The 14939-nt window shown below is 35.9% G+C and overlaps 1 protein-coding gene across 1 annotated transcript in view; it reads right to left on the reverse strand.

The window, feature by feature from the left end:
- Positions 1 to 12165: 12165 nt before the first annotated feature.
- Positions 12166 to 14939, reverse strand: part of LOC135619296 (UPF0613 protein PB24D3.06c-like) — a 41390-nt gene continuing 38616 nt past the window's right edge. The window contains exons 7-9 of the mRNA XM_065121184.1: positions 14378 to 14486; positions 12648 to 12712; positions 12166 to 12542 (exon numbers count right to left, since the gene is read on the reverse strand). Coding sequence (XP_064977256.1) covers positions 12395 to 12542; positions 12648 to 12712; positions 14378 to 14486 — 322 coding nt within the window. The 3' untranslated portion in view covers positions 12166 to 12394. The remainder of the gene's footprint in view (positions 12543 to 12647; positions 12713 to 14377; positions 14487 to 14939) is intronic.

Consider the following 14939-nt stretch of genomic DNA (forward strand, 5'->3'; position numbering starts at 1 on the left):
GGTAGATATAGTCATTTTGCTTATAAATGTTCGTTTAAAAAGTATTACTTACATAAATTGATTTGAGTTCCTAAAGGAACCATAAATGACCAAATGTCAAAAATTAAGATAGGTAGATCTAACCATGAGGGACCCGAGGTCAAATGGGTACCTAAAGGAAACCTACCTTTCTTATAGACATCTCTATAATCGAAAGCTATGAGCAAAAATAAAATTTTGATAATAGATGCTCAAGACTTATGACTGGAGATCCAACACACTTCATAAAACTCACTAGTCGAAACAAAATGATTTTGATTGAAGATACTTTATGTTTATTGAAACCATGCTTGATGATTTAATGATGTAATAATGTAATGATGATTTGAAATCATGTTTAATGAGTTTATATTTTGAAATTATGCATGATGATTTTTGTGATTTATGGTTTATTGATCTTGATGATTTTTGTGATGATTTTCTATTTTTTGATTTTAAATAATGATGCATGGATTTGGCATAAAAGCAAAGGCATGCTTGTATGAAATAAATCACATAAATTGAAACTAAAAAGTGAACGCATTTTTCTTGAAAATATCTCTAAAGCTTTTCAATTTTTTAACAAGTGATTCTTAGTGATGAATTTATTTTATGAATCTCTTGAACTAAGAAAGTGATTTTGATGATTTGACAAATTAAATTTGAATGAGTTTTATCCGAATCATGAACTTGATGCTTGAGATTTTCCTTATGAATCAAGATCTTTAATCTACCAAGATTTCTTTTTGTTATTTACTAAAGAGAAGTACTATCTAAATGAATGATGATTTTTCTCTTGATTCCTTAGAATTATAACTTGAAATCTTTTATAAATCCAGATCTCTTATTATGTGTTCTTGTATCATTCTTCTTATTATTTAAGAGGAGATTTTTTTTATATGAATTATGATTTTTCTTGTAAATTCTAGGAATTATAACTTGAAATTTTTTTAATATATGAATCATGATCTTGACAACTTAAGATTTCCTATACATGAATCAAAATATTTTATTCTCCTATATTCCTTCTTGCTATTTACTAGAATATCTATTTCAGGATTCATGACTTAAGATTTCCCTTACTATTCGGTCTCCTAAGATTTCTTTTCATTTTTTTTAAAAGAGATCAAAATGAATCAAGTCTTTTGGCATTCACATGATCTTTGATATTATATCTTTCATTCACGATTTTCATTATGTATAATTCCTTTGTATTTATGGCTGTATACCTTATGTGATGCTTAGAGAATTGATGTAAAGGGAAATTAATTGCACCATTATATTATTCCCCTCTTCTTCTTTCTTTCAATGACAAATGGGAGAAAGAAAATATCTAGCATCTCAAGAGAACCAAAAGTACTAACTTGAATGTTAAATTTAGGTAAATTGTTAAATCTCCCAAATGTCTAAAATCTTTTTATATATTTTTGGGATCATGATCTTGATTTCTCAATTTTTATGACTTGAGTTTTCTTTTTAAATCAAGATCATTTTCTATCATTCCTTCTATTTACAAAATAACAAATTTATTAAAAATGACTCATGGTCTTTTGGTATTCATGACTTGATCTTTTATTTTTTATGATTCAAATATTGATGTAAATTTAACTTCGTTATTTATCTTTATCATGATTTAAAAATTGATGTAAAGGGAAAAGAATTATAAAACTGTATTCTTCTCTTCTTTTTGACAATAACAAAGGGGGAGAGTATTGCTAGCTTGCACATTTCAAAGAGAAAAAAACTTGCTAGCTTGCACATTTCAAGGAGAAAAACTTACTAGCTTGCACATCTCAAAAGAGAAGCAACAATTGCTAGCTTGCACATCTCAAGAGAAGCAAAAATTGCTAAACTTGCACATCTCAAGAGAAGCAAAAATTGCTAAACTTACACATCTCAAGAGAAGCAAAAATTGCTAAACTTGCACATCTCTAAGACTTGCTAGCTTGCATGTTCTAAAGTGATATAAAACTTGCATGTTTCAAAAACTTAATAGTTGAACTTTTCTTTTTTTGAATCATGCATGGTGTACTTTGATGTTTTGTAATTATGATTATGTATACAATACTCATAATTTTAATATGATGATATATATAATGTATTACATATGATGTGATTCATGATTAAAATTGTTTCAACTTTGATTTGAATGTTATCATTTATTTGAATGATACTTCATTTCAATATGGCATGTTAATTGGGGGAGTTTAGTTTAAACTCCATTATCAATTGATTATCATCATAAAAAAGGAAGAGATTGTTGAATCTCAAATTTTGATGATGAAATCAATTGATGAAGTTATGAACTAATATACATTTAAGATAAGTGACATAGGAAAAACTTTGATCGTGGACTTGAATCATGGAAGCAAAATCTAACGTTGGGCCGAAAGCATCATGTTCGATGATTGGTCGATGTGCCGGAGGATAGACTTCATGCCATGAGTTCGAGCATCGGGCCACAAGAATCAGACATTGCGCCAAGATGATTGGGTGTTGCGAGAAGTCAATATGTCGATTGGGCAATACATCGAATGAGAGGATAATATGCCGAAGGATCGGATAAAGTGTCGGATGTACCAATAACATGTTGGACAACGTATGCTTCATGATTGTAATTAAGTATTGGTCGAAGCTTAAAGTCTACTTAAGTCGGTTTTAGGTGTAACCATGCTAACTCAATTAAGGGCTCATTGGGCTTGAGTTAAGACTATTTTGAACCAAGTGGAAGACTCATTCAGTGACCCAAGGTTAGGTAGAACCACCTATGAGCTAGAAAAATCAAAAGCACACTTTTCCAAGTTATCAAGCGGTGGTACTGCCTAGTGTTAGTGTATCAAGCAATGGTACCACCAAATTGGGTGGTGGTACTACTTAGTGTCAAACTGGCAGGTGGTGGTACCACTCAATGCAGGCGATGGTACTACCCATGCCCGAAAGACCTAAAACTTTAAATTTTTTGCTCCATTTTTGAAACTATTTGGGGCCTATAAATATCTCACTTGAGCAGCAAGAAAAGTGCAAGAATTCTTAAGGAAAAAACTAAGAAAACTTTGTCGTAACATTGAGTTCCCTCCTCCTTGAGCTTAGAAGTAGATCTAAGGGAGGTATGTGAGGGTTAGCTTGTCAAAAGGGAGTGTCTCCTGAGCCTGTCAAAAGGAGAAAGAGTTGTAAGGGTAGTTGATCTTTACTTGTTGAAAAAAGATTAGTAGTAGAAGATGGTGGCCTCAAGTGAAGAGGAATCGAGAGTGAACCTAGGTCACGATGACCGAACCACTATAAATTTGATATGCTCTTTTCCTTTACAGTTTACCTTTATTGTTTACTGATTTTATTACTCACTCCACTTTACACTTACTCTAAATCAAGCTCACTTTCATTATCAACTTTTGTCGAATGTAATTTATCAAATCGACATGATTTTTCGAAAGCACGAATTCACCCCACCCTCTTAGTGCCTATACAATCCTAACAATATAGACATTTCTTCATGAAGGACTTAGGGGAAGCATCCTACATATTGGAGATTCAGATCTATAGTGATAGATCTAAGAGGATGCTTGACTTGTCCTAATCCAGGTACAAAGATATCATTGTCAAAAGGTTTAGCATGAAAAATTTCAAGAGATGTCTCATACCGATGAGACATGGGATATCACTTTCTAGAAGTATGTCATCAAAGATTTCTAAAGAAAGAACAAACATGGATATGATACCTTATGCCTTAACGATAAGGTTTATTATATATGTCATGCTATATACCAAGCATGATATAGTGCATGCTCTGAGTGTCACAAGCAGGTATCAGGTGGATGCAAGCTTGGAGCACTATAAAGCAATAAAGTGTATCCTTAAATAATTGAGAAGGACTATGGATCTTTTACTAGTATATGAAGGAAGTAACCTCAGGGTTCAAAGCTACATGGACTCAAGCTTCTAGTCATATGTTGATGATAGCAAGTCTAATTCAAGGTATATATTCACCATGAATAGAGGAGCAATATGTTGGAAGAGTTTCAAGCAAGATACTACTGCTGACTAGACCATATAGGCGGAGTACTATTAGGACTCTAGCTTGAAGAGTCCTAATTGAGAGGGACATTCATGTAAAACCTACCTAAGCCGACCCCTATTAAAGAGGTGAAGAGGCCAGCTAGGGTTAGGAGGTTGTTTCTTAGGAAAGAATAAGGAATTGTAAAGGAATAGGAGTCTTGAGTAGGAGTCCTATTAGGAGTTGGTTAGAAGTAGGAGTCCTATTAGGAGTTAGGGTTTAGAAGTCCTATAAATAGTCATGTATTCCTCCTCTTTTCATAAGCAATAGATGAATCTTTTCTGCAGTCTTTGAGCAGCAACTTGGAGGGAGGAAGCCCTATAGAGTTCCAAGGAGGCCGATCCCCTAAAGAGATCAACCCCAAGTTTAGAATCTGCAAGGGTTCTAACACCTGATATCAGAGCAGCATTCTTGGCATCTCACTTCCCTTCCATAGCCATCCATCAACCTCCACAACTGTCCAAAGTAATTCCCAGAATTGCTTAAAAGATCATCGCCAAATTCCGTCGTCATCTCCACCACCATAGATCATCCTTTGATCTCCCCGTGAATTGCAATAGGTTTTGGTTTTCTATCTTACTGCTGCTGAAATTTAGTTATCCTTATTTAAAAATCTCAAAAAAAATTATTCCTATATTGCTGCATAAACTTTTCGTCATAAAGTTTTCACCTCTACGACAAAAGATATATTGCAGAATTCCAATCGTATAGCACCATCTGTTTGATCTTGCTACTATGTTTTTTCTATCCAAATCTCTACGAAATTTTTATGACACCTTTGACATTTCCTAACAGCAGATTTCCTTTAGTTTTTTCAAAAAATTCTCAATATAAACCATTGATATTTTACGTCTAATCTGCTATACTTGAAAATCTGCACTGTAAAATTTCAGCCGCATAGCACTGTTTGTTTGATCTTGATACTACGTTGTTTCTATCCAAAAATCTAAGAAATTTTTATGATAGCTTTGACACTTCCTAATAGTGGATTTCCCTTTATTTTTATTAAAAAATTCTCAATATAAACTACTGATCTTTTACATCCAATCTGCTATACTTAAAAATCTATGCTATAGAAATTTTCAACCGCATATTGTTGCCTTAACCCTCTATTTGTAATTTTTTTCAATGAAATTTCTTATACACTTCATAAATCATCTTGGCTTCCATTTAAGATTGATCTATTAAAGAATTCATCTCTAAAAATGATTTTGTGTTGCTACAAATTTTCATCGTAAGCCGCTGAAATTTTTCGACGAGAATTCTGCTATTGCAACTTGCACCAATTTCCTTGCTGTTATACTACTGAAATTTTCTTGATTAAATTAGACATCCTTGCTGTCATATAAACTGTGATTTGGCTATTAATTCTCTCCTCAATTCTCTCAAGTTTTTGATGGAAATTACGTTGAGAAACCGTTGTTTCTTCTACGACAATTCTGCTCTTACAAGACAGCACATACTTGCTGCAACTTCCACTGATTTCTATCAAACATTTGTTGCCATCTACCATAGATCCAAAATATCATCCACAGCCCTAAAACTTCACTAAACCACACTCTCAAACTGCACCCAAAATAGCCACAAAATAAGCCTAAATCATAGCCTACATCCACCGATCCACCAACCCTTTCAACCATCACTTCTCTCAACCTATACATGCCTTTAACCTGACAACAAAAGAGAGATCTTAACATCACATATTTAGAGGCATATACTATGGCATCTGAGGAGGCAATCAATGCTAAATTCGAAGCCTTCGAGGCAAGAATGGAGAATAAGATTCGGACGCTCTTTACCGAACTCAGATTGGGTCGACCACTAAGCCCAAAGAAATCACATCAAGGAGAGAGCTTTGCCCAATCGCACTAAGCCCGAAGATATGACTTCTAAGAGAGGGGAAGCTCTATGACCGACTCTAACTATCCATGCATGAGAGTGGACTTACCTAGATGGGAAGAAGGAGACCCGATTGGTTGGATCTTACGTGCGGAGCGATATTTTCGGTACCACAAAATCGCGGATGCATCTATGGTGAAAATTGTAGCTATACATCTTGAAGGGGATGCTATATAATGGTTTAACTAGATTGAACATACTTATGGATTCCTTTCATGGCGACAATTCAAAGGACTGCTGATCCGCTTCAAACCAACCGATTACGAGAATATTGACGGACAACTAGCAAAGATCCGACAAACCTCCACCATTCAGGAGTACCAAACTAGGTTTGAAAGGTTATCTAATCAAACTCGTGATTGGTCTCAAAAATAGCTATTTAGGACCTTCATTGAGGGCTTGAAGTCGGAGATCCAAGGAGAAGTTAAAGCACGACAACCGTATACGCTTATGGTAGCCATCTTTTTCGCACGACATCAAGAGGAGCAATTGAACAATGAAGCTAGGAGGACTAGGGTCGCTCATCAACTAGTAATATTGAAGCCCTCAGCCCCCCCTACTATCGACCAAGTCCCTACACCAAAGAGGTTAACAAGAGAAGAGCTTTGGGAGTGATATGCGAAGGGGTTATATTGGCATTGTGACAAGCCATGGAGCCGTGAGCATCGCTGTAGTAAAGGGAGACTTCTTATGATTGAACCAATAGAAGAAGAGGTCATTGAACATCCAGAAGAGAGCCTTGAACATGAAGAAAAAAATGCAGAAGAAGAGCCACAACCAACCGAAGTTACGGTACATGCACTAGCCGGCTACTCAAACCCGCAAACGATGAAAGTTGGAGGCCTTCTCAAACAACAACCGATCACTATTCTCATCAACACAGGCATTACTAATAACTTTCTAAACAGTAAGGTTACTATCTAGATGGCCTTACCTATCGAGAATTGTAGCAGGTTTGACGTTAAGGTCACCGATGGATGGATTTTGAAGTATGATCGTAAGCGCCCGCAAGTGAAACTGTTGCTGATCATGAGGCCTTACCAAGAGATAATTGCATATTTCTTCCTTCTCCCTCTTGATGATCATGAGGCCATGCTCAGAATTAAATGGTTGACGATATTAGGTGATATTTCTTGGAATTTTATATAACTAATTATGAAATTTTACAGTAAGGAGAAACAGGTGATACTAAACGGAAAACGTGGGGGCGACGTAACAACGATTTGCACACAACAAATAGAGAAAGTTTTACATAAAGTATACAGTGGCTTTTTGGTACAACTTGAGCAGCAAACTAAGGGAGAGCCAATGGAATTTGAAGATCTAAACCTACTTCCTTTGCTTGCTGAATTTTCAGATATATTTGACGAACCGCACAACCTACCTCTTACCCGTCGGCATGATCATTATATAATGATTCTTTCAGGTAAATCTCTAGCAAATACTCGGCCATATTAGTATCTATATCTCCAGAAGGATGAAATAGAAAGGATTGTAAAAGAGATGCTCAAAATAGGAGTTATTCGGCCAAGTTGCAACCTCTACTCTTCACCGGTGCTACTTGTATGCAAGAAGGACAGAACATGGCAAATATGCATTGATTACCAAGCTCTCAATGGCATAACCATCAAGGATAAATACCCTATTCCAGTAGTAGATGAATTGTTAGATAAAAGGGAGCACAAATCTTCACAAAGCTGGACATTCTATCCGGGTATTATCAAATACGAGTGTACGAAGAAGTCATACCAAAAATTGCCTTTCGAACACACAATGGCCACTACGAATTTTTACTTTCTTCAACAAAAGGTGGAATATCTTGGGCATATCATATCAGAGGAAGGTGTGATGGTGGACCCCTTCAAAATTGAAGCAATGCAAAACTGGCCTACCCCGAGGAACATAAAATTGTTACATGGCTTTCTGGGTTTAACAGGCTACTACCGTAAGTTCGTGAAAAACTATAGAAAGATCAGTGCACCACTTACTTCTTTACTGGAAAAAGATATCTTCCAATGGTCAGACAAAGCCGCCACTGCCTTCGACAAACTTAAGGCAGTCATAACGATGACGCCGGTGCTAGTGCTACTAGATTTCAACCGACCCTTCATCATTGAAGTCGATGTATCTGGAGACAGAATGGGAGACGTTCTCATGCAAGATGGTCGACTACTTACATACATTAGCAAGGCATTGTCTTCCCCCTATCAAAACATGTTAACATATGATAAGGAGATGCTTGCCATTGTGTACGCAGCAACGAGGTAGAGATCATACTTGATCAGGCGATGCTTTCAAATCAAGACCGACCATAAAAGCCTAAAATATCTCTTGGAGCAGAAGATATCTTCCCCCGAGCAGCAAAAATAGGTAACAAAGGTTCTTGGATATGATTATGAAATAATTTACAAAAAGGGGAAAGAGAATGTTGTTGCAGATGCGCTTTTACGACTACCTAAGCAAGCTGAATTTTTTGCCATTTCACTTTCGACTAGTGACTTCCTTGAGGATATTAAGATGGAATGTCAAGAAGGTTCGGAGACCATTAAGATCATAAAAAAATTGGAGGAAGCACCAAGCTCTGTGGCTCATTACAATTGGGACTTAAAAGAATTATACTATAAGGGATGCATTATGCTTATGACAAATTCTACTTGCATCTTCACAAGCAGATTTTGGACAAAGTTATTCCAAATGCAGGGTATTAAATTGAAAAAGAGTACGGCATATCACCCATAAACCGATGGCCAGACGAATGTTGTAAATAGGTGCTTGGAGACAGCCCAAAGCCACCCACCAAATAAGACTACCCAAGGAGAACTCCAGACCCAACCAAGTGTCATTATTGATCGATGGATCGTGACTCGATGACGATGACCCACTAATGAAGTGCTAATACAATGGGCGAACCTACCAATAGAAGATGTCACTTGAGAGAACTATAACGACTTAAAAATCAAATTCCCAGAATTCATGAATCATCAGCCTCAAGGACAAGGCTGATTTAAAGAGGGCGGGTCTGTTAGGACTCTAGCTTGGAGAGTCCTAATTGAGAGGGAAATTCATGTAAAACCTACCTAAGCCGACCCCTATTAAAGAGGTGAAGAGGCCGGCTAGGGTTAGGAAGTTGTTTCTTAGAAAAGAATAAGGAGTTGTAAAGGAATAGGAGTCTTAAGTAGGAGTCCTATTAGGAGTTGGTTAGAAGTAGGAGTCCTATTAGAAGTTGGTTAGAAGTAGGAGTCCTATTAGGAGTTAGGGTTTAGAAGCCTTATAAATAGTCTTGTATTCCTCCTCTTTTCATAAGCAATAGATGAATCTTTTCTGCAGCCTTTGAGCAGCAACTTGGAGGGAGGAACCCCTATAGAGTTCCAAGGAGGCCGATCCACTAAAGAGATCAACCCCAAGTTTAGAATCTGCAAGGGTTCTAACAAGTACATTGCTGTGTCAAATATAGCAAAGGAGGGAGTTTGAATGAAGAAGTTTATCACAGATCTGGGAGTCATGCCGGGCAACAAGGGATTCCCTTGTATTACGACAACTACAGGGTGATTATTCAAAGGAGGGAACCCAAGTCTCATCAGAAGTGTTATGAGGAGGTTCTAACTTATTAGAGATATCGTGGTCCGAGGAGATGTAGTAGTGGAAAGAGTTCCATCCGAAGATAACATTGCAGATCCACTAACAAAGTCTTTATCTCATATTGTCTTTAAGTGTCACAAGGGTCTGATAGGGATCAGATATGTAGGTGATTGGGTTTATGTCAAGTGAAAGATTGCTAGTTATAAGTGCCCTACAAGCCAATCACGTAAGTGATGGCATGTGTGACATGACATGCAATATTTTTTCTTATTTTTATTATAATATTTTTTCACTTTATATTACTTGTTGCTATATATATATATATATATATATATATATATATATATATACCCTAAATAATCCTAGTCATAGGTTACTTAAGAGGGATATCGGGATAACCGAATATATTGGTGTACTGTATACCTATCCATATGATGGAAGTGGTTGGTCTCATAGTTGCTCGTGTTGGGACACTAGGGCTACAGTGTAGGTGCTCATTAGAAAATGAGTTCATTGATTAATTTGCTCATAGAATACTATATGGTTGATGATACCTCATTATCAAACAATAATTTTATCATCCTAGTGGTGTATTTAGTCCTTAAACTTGAGATACTAAGGATGTCCTGTATGAGCACTTTACTCTTTGATACCGAACTTATAGGTTTGAAAGTTTTAGATCTAATACCGCTGGTCATCGCGAGTGACAGCCAACCTTACGAGGGCTATTGAGTGTCGATAGAGGATCATCCGCTCTCTATATCATAAGAGGAATATCCAATGTATTCTTGCTCAGACAAATCCTTAGCCAAGGTCATTCGAATTAAAAGAGAAAGAATTCTTCGGGAGAATTAGATTAAAGCGAGACTCGATGAGAAACCATATGAGCTTGATAGCACCATGCCCGGTATACGGTCTTTAAGATATTAGATAGATGAGGGACTATAGGTATATGGTAATTGGGGACAGATCGGTCCAAAAGATTGGATTCCCCTAGGGACTACGGTGTAGTGGCCTAGTACATCTGTAGTCAATAAGTTAACTGAATTATTATGGGGATAATAATTCACTGAGCCAAAAGGAGTTCTGATAGGTATTACTCATGACCAGCTCGATATTGTGCCTATAGGGTCACACACATATAGTAAGTGTTGCGACGAGTAGATGTTCAAATATGAGATATCCGTCGGAGCCCCTATCTTATTGGATATCCAATAAGCCCTTGAATTGTTGGATCCTATGGATGAGATCCAATAAGAGCTAATAAGAGATTATTAAATAGAGATCTACTAATCCAAGAGACTTGGGTAGTTAAATAAAGATCCAATACCTAATAGGGTAAGATCCATTATAGTTAAATTGACAAGGGGTCTCTATAAATATGAAAGAACCAAATGGTCATAGGCTAGGCTTATTGGTTACCACATCTTATTTTCCTCTCCCCGTCTCCTCCTCAAACAACAGGTGTGGAGATTTGGACACCGATTAGAGGAGTGTCTTCGCAGCCCTTGTCATATAAATCATCGCTAGAGAGGAGGACGCTTGACCTCCTCCATCCTTTCCTACAAATCCGTAGGAATTTAAGGATATATGATCTCTCTAGATAATATAAATATCTTACATTTGGTTTTTAATTTTTGTGAGTTTTTACAATTTTTTTTTTAATATTTTTCTGCTGTGCATACGAAGTCACTCCAAAATTTTCCTATAGTAGGCAGTAACAACAACAACACAAGGGAACATGGGGAATCAGAAAGGGAAAAGAAGAAGCAATGGATCTGAGGCAAGCTTCAGTTGATTTGGAAGCCCAAAGAGTGATTGGAACCGAACGGACAAGATGAATCCCCAAGATTAATGAGGTGAGCTGATCTAATGATGGCGAATCGATTTAGGGCGCTTTGCGGGTGAGGAAGAAAATGCCGATTGAGAAAACTGATTTGAGGAGGCTGTGTCACAGATCTGAGTAGGATTGCTGAGTAGAGGAGAAAACCAATAGTGAAAGATCAGTGGAGAAGGGGAAGTCTTTCTCGAGGCAAGAGAAACTCTGAGTTAAGAAATATGTTATGAAAGGGATAGTCTTTATTTATTGAATAGATGTGTATTTATATAGGTTTTGAGAAAGAAATTTATCTTGCACTCAAATCTCACAATCGTATTAACTTAAATCCATTATTAATTCTCAAATCATAAAGAAAAGATGTTATTCCATTTGTACTTGTATCATGATCTCGTATTTAGTAGGCTAATGTTAAATTCATATAATTTAGTTCCTAGTACTCTACTTGCTTGAGATTGACATACATTCCGATGCGTCATAACCATAGGATTTTCTGCCATTTGGAATGGATTTGGCCTGGGCAAAGCCAAAATGGATTGACCTCTGGACTGAAACATAGCCACGGGACACATTAGCTATTGGGAGACCGATGAAGGGAAAGATCTGAGGTATTCCTTTTCAATATTTGTGTTGACTGTTAGTTCGGGTTTACGAAACCCCTTGTTGCCACTCTTCTTTTACGATGAACGATCTAATGTATTATCATATTTCTAGATTTTTCATCACTAAAATGCAAAATAAAGATGGTTGACGAAATTTGTATACATAGTGAAACTAAACTCGTTTGATACCAAAAGATCCAATAAATACATAAATACATTGAAACTAGAATAAGATTTCTAGTCATACAATCAAATACACGCAGCATGACAAATATATTCACAATTTAACTATAAAACTCGGTAATAATTTATAACAGGGAACTCTAAAATTGGAGAGCATGTTACAAAACATATTGGGAAAAAAATCGAAGAAAGAAAGAAACAAGATGACGATGAATAAAACGCTTGCTAGCTCCAGGGATCATCCCATCCTTTTGGTCCCTCCCTCTTAACAAAGTCCATGATGGCTTGGACAGCCTCTTGAACTCTATTGGAGAGACCATGATTTCCCCAATCGATTTCGACCTTTTCTGCACCACCCAGTGCTCGACAGAGTCTGCAAAATCTTTTAAACAATGAATCTATTTCCCTCTAAGAGAAGTGGACTACTCACAAGAATCAGGTGGAATCTTAAATCGTTAGATAAGGACATCACTATTACCGTTCTACCAGTGCTTTCTTATCTACATAGTCCGGCACATATTCATCAGCCATGGAGAAAATAACCTGCAGCATAAGTCATGGAAAAGCAAACATCACCAGGATATCCTTTTGGCACATGAGTAAAATGACACCACCATCTTCAGACATAAAACAACAAAAGAAAAAATTAACTACATATTATCATTAGTAACTTAAAAGGAGATCAATATTTTGGACAATGGAAACAACTTAAAAAGGAGGCTACAATAGAGTTCCCAAGTAAGATGATTCAAAGGGTTTCTCAATAGATAAGTTTTTCAAGTACACAAATTGATATTTTAAAAGAGATATCTGGTGCAACAGATACTGATTCTAGGCAGTGAGACTGGTGAACTCCTGATCATGATGAAGACTTAATGAGTTTCAGGTCCCAACCTTTTGTACTTATAACAGCTAAGTTCAGTTAACATATCTAATGAGGTAGTTCTTGTTGAATAATATTTATTGATGAAAATAGTTTGATGGATGCAAAGATTTAGGAATAGATCAAGTTTATGTGATTGATAACATAAAGAGAACTGAAATACAGATGGAGCTGTTATTTAACAGGAAAGGACATCAGAAGAAATTATTCATACTTAAAAGAAAGAAGAAGGAATAACTGAAGTAGAAAGACACATTTGAAGTATTGTGTACTATTAAATCTGCCTTAGATTAAAAGAAGTAATCTACAAACAAAAATAGTGTAATAAGGCCTATTATACTACACCAGTTAACTAGAAAATAACAAAATATTTTAGTCTGAAATGAGGGCAACAAAAGGAAATTGCTGGATGATTTATCTTCCTCAGGGGAATAGTTAGGAGATTATATGATATTCTAAAAGGATTCTTTTTCACAAAGGTGGGGGATGCTCTTATTGTGTTGGTGGATGCTCTGTTGAATTTGTTGGCCAGATCTTGTTTTTATGATCTTTTACCAAGCTTACTCAGTAGAATCTCTATTCTATTAAATGCATGTTCCAACATCACTTTTTAGTGGGTGGTGCAAATAGACAAAAAGTTTACATTGTAGGAAAATCAATAACTATTCAGGATGGGAGTCTTAGTGTAATCTGCCAGTCCATATATTGATTGACATAATGGAACAGATGACTGGGAACATGAGTATATTATCTTGGTGGCTTTCGTTTTGAGACCTACTGCCAAGACCTTTTATTTCTACATAGGCTTTCCTCCTCTCCTTCAAATCTTTTCTTTTCTCTTTTTTCTTCTGAAATAAGCTGGCATTCATCTGCCTTTTCCTTTAAAAGAATTAGTAGATATCCAAATTTAATTTGATAAAATATCAGAAAAAATTAAAAAAATAATTTCATATGTTTTCTTCTAATAGTATTAGTAGAGATCCAAATTATGTTTCCCTAGTTTAGTAGTCTTGGTGAGATTGGTTTTCAGATGTATGCTTTCTTCATATTTATTGATCAACTAGATCAAAGTTCAAGTTACAGATTGAAATCATTATTTAAAAGCTAAAGTACACTTTTTTCCTCTTTGGTAAATGACAAAATTCAATACATCAAATGAGTCAAAGTACTGATTGTTATCACATACATAGTTGGCAATTAAACTTCAGTGGAATACAGAACCCAAACAAACTATAAACTACCGAACAAGGCAAGGTGAAATTGGACCGATAGGCATTGTCTATCTTTACCATTAAATAAATGGTAAAAGGAGAAAGAAAACAAACCTGGCACGGGGTACTTGACATGTGACCAAGTCTCAACCTCAACTGGTCATCACTGAGATCTGAGCTGAACATGTCATCATCTCCCATGTAAGCACAAAGGGAGTGGTACCTTTACAATATTCTATTAAGTCAGCAAGAGTATCATGATGCATATGTAAAACCATAAAATAATAACAATAACAAACAACAAGACCATAAGATCAGCTACATGGATGTTTTACCACCAGGGAGCTTTATGAAAAATCATATTCTTAGTTAAATTAAAATATATAAATCTTTATTTATAGTTTTTAATAAAAAATTTTCACAACTCGCTCTATCTCTCCTCATATCACTAATATTAATTATTTTATATCTTTTAACTACATCTATGATAAGACCCCTAAGGTTTTATCATAGAAGAAGAGGGAGAAAAGGGATTATCACTTCGAGAGAATCGACCTCCTTAATCACGTTGAGGAGATCGGCCTCCTAGGGTTTGTCAAAAGAGTAGAATAATATTTCATTGATAGGTGAAAACAAACAAATACATCCATATTTATAGAGTTCCACCCTTGAGTCT

This window comes from Musa acuminata, chromosome BXJ2-8 (assembly GCF_036884655.1).
Source record: "Musa acuminata AAA Group cultivar baxijiao chromosome BXJ2-8, Cavendish_Baxijiao_AAA, whole genome shotgun sequence".
NCBI classification, from domain to species: domain Eukaryota; kingdom Viridiplantae; phylum Streptophyta; class Magnoliopsida; order Zingiberales; family Musaceae; genus Musa; species Musa acuminata.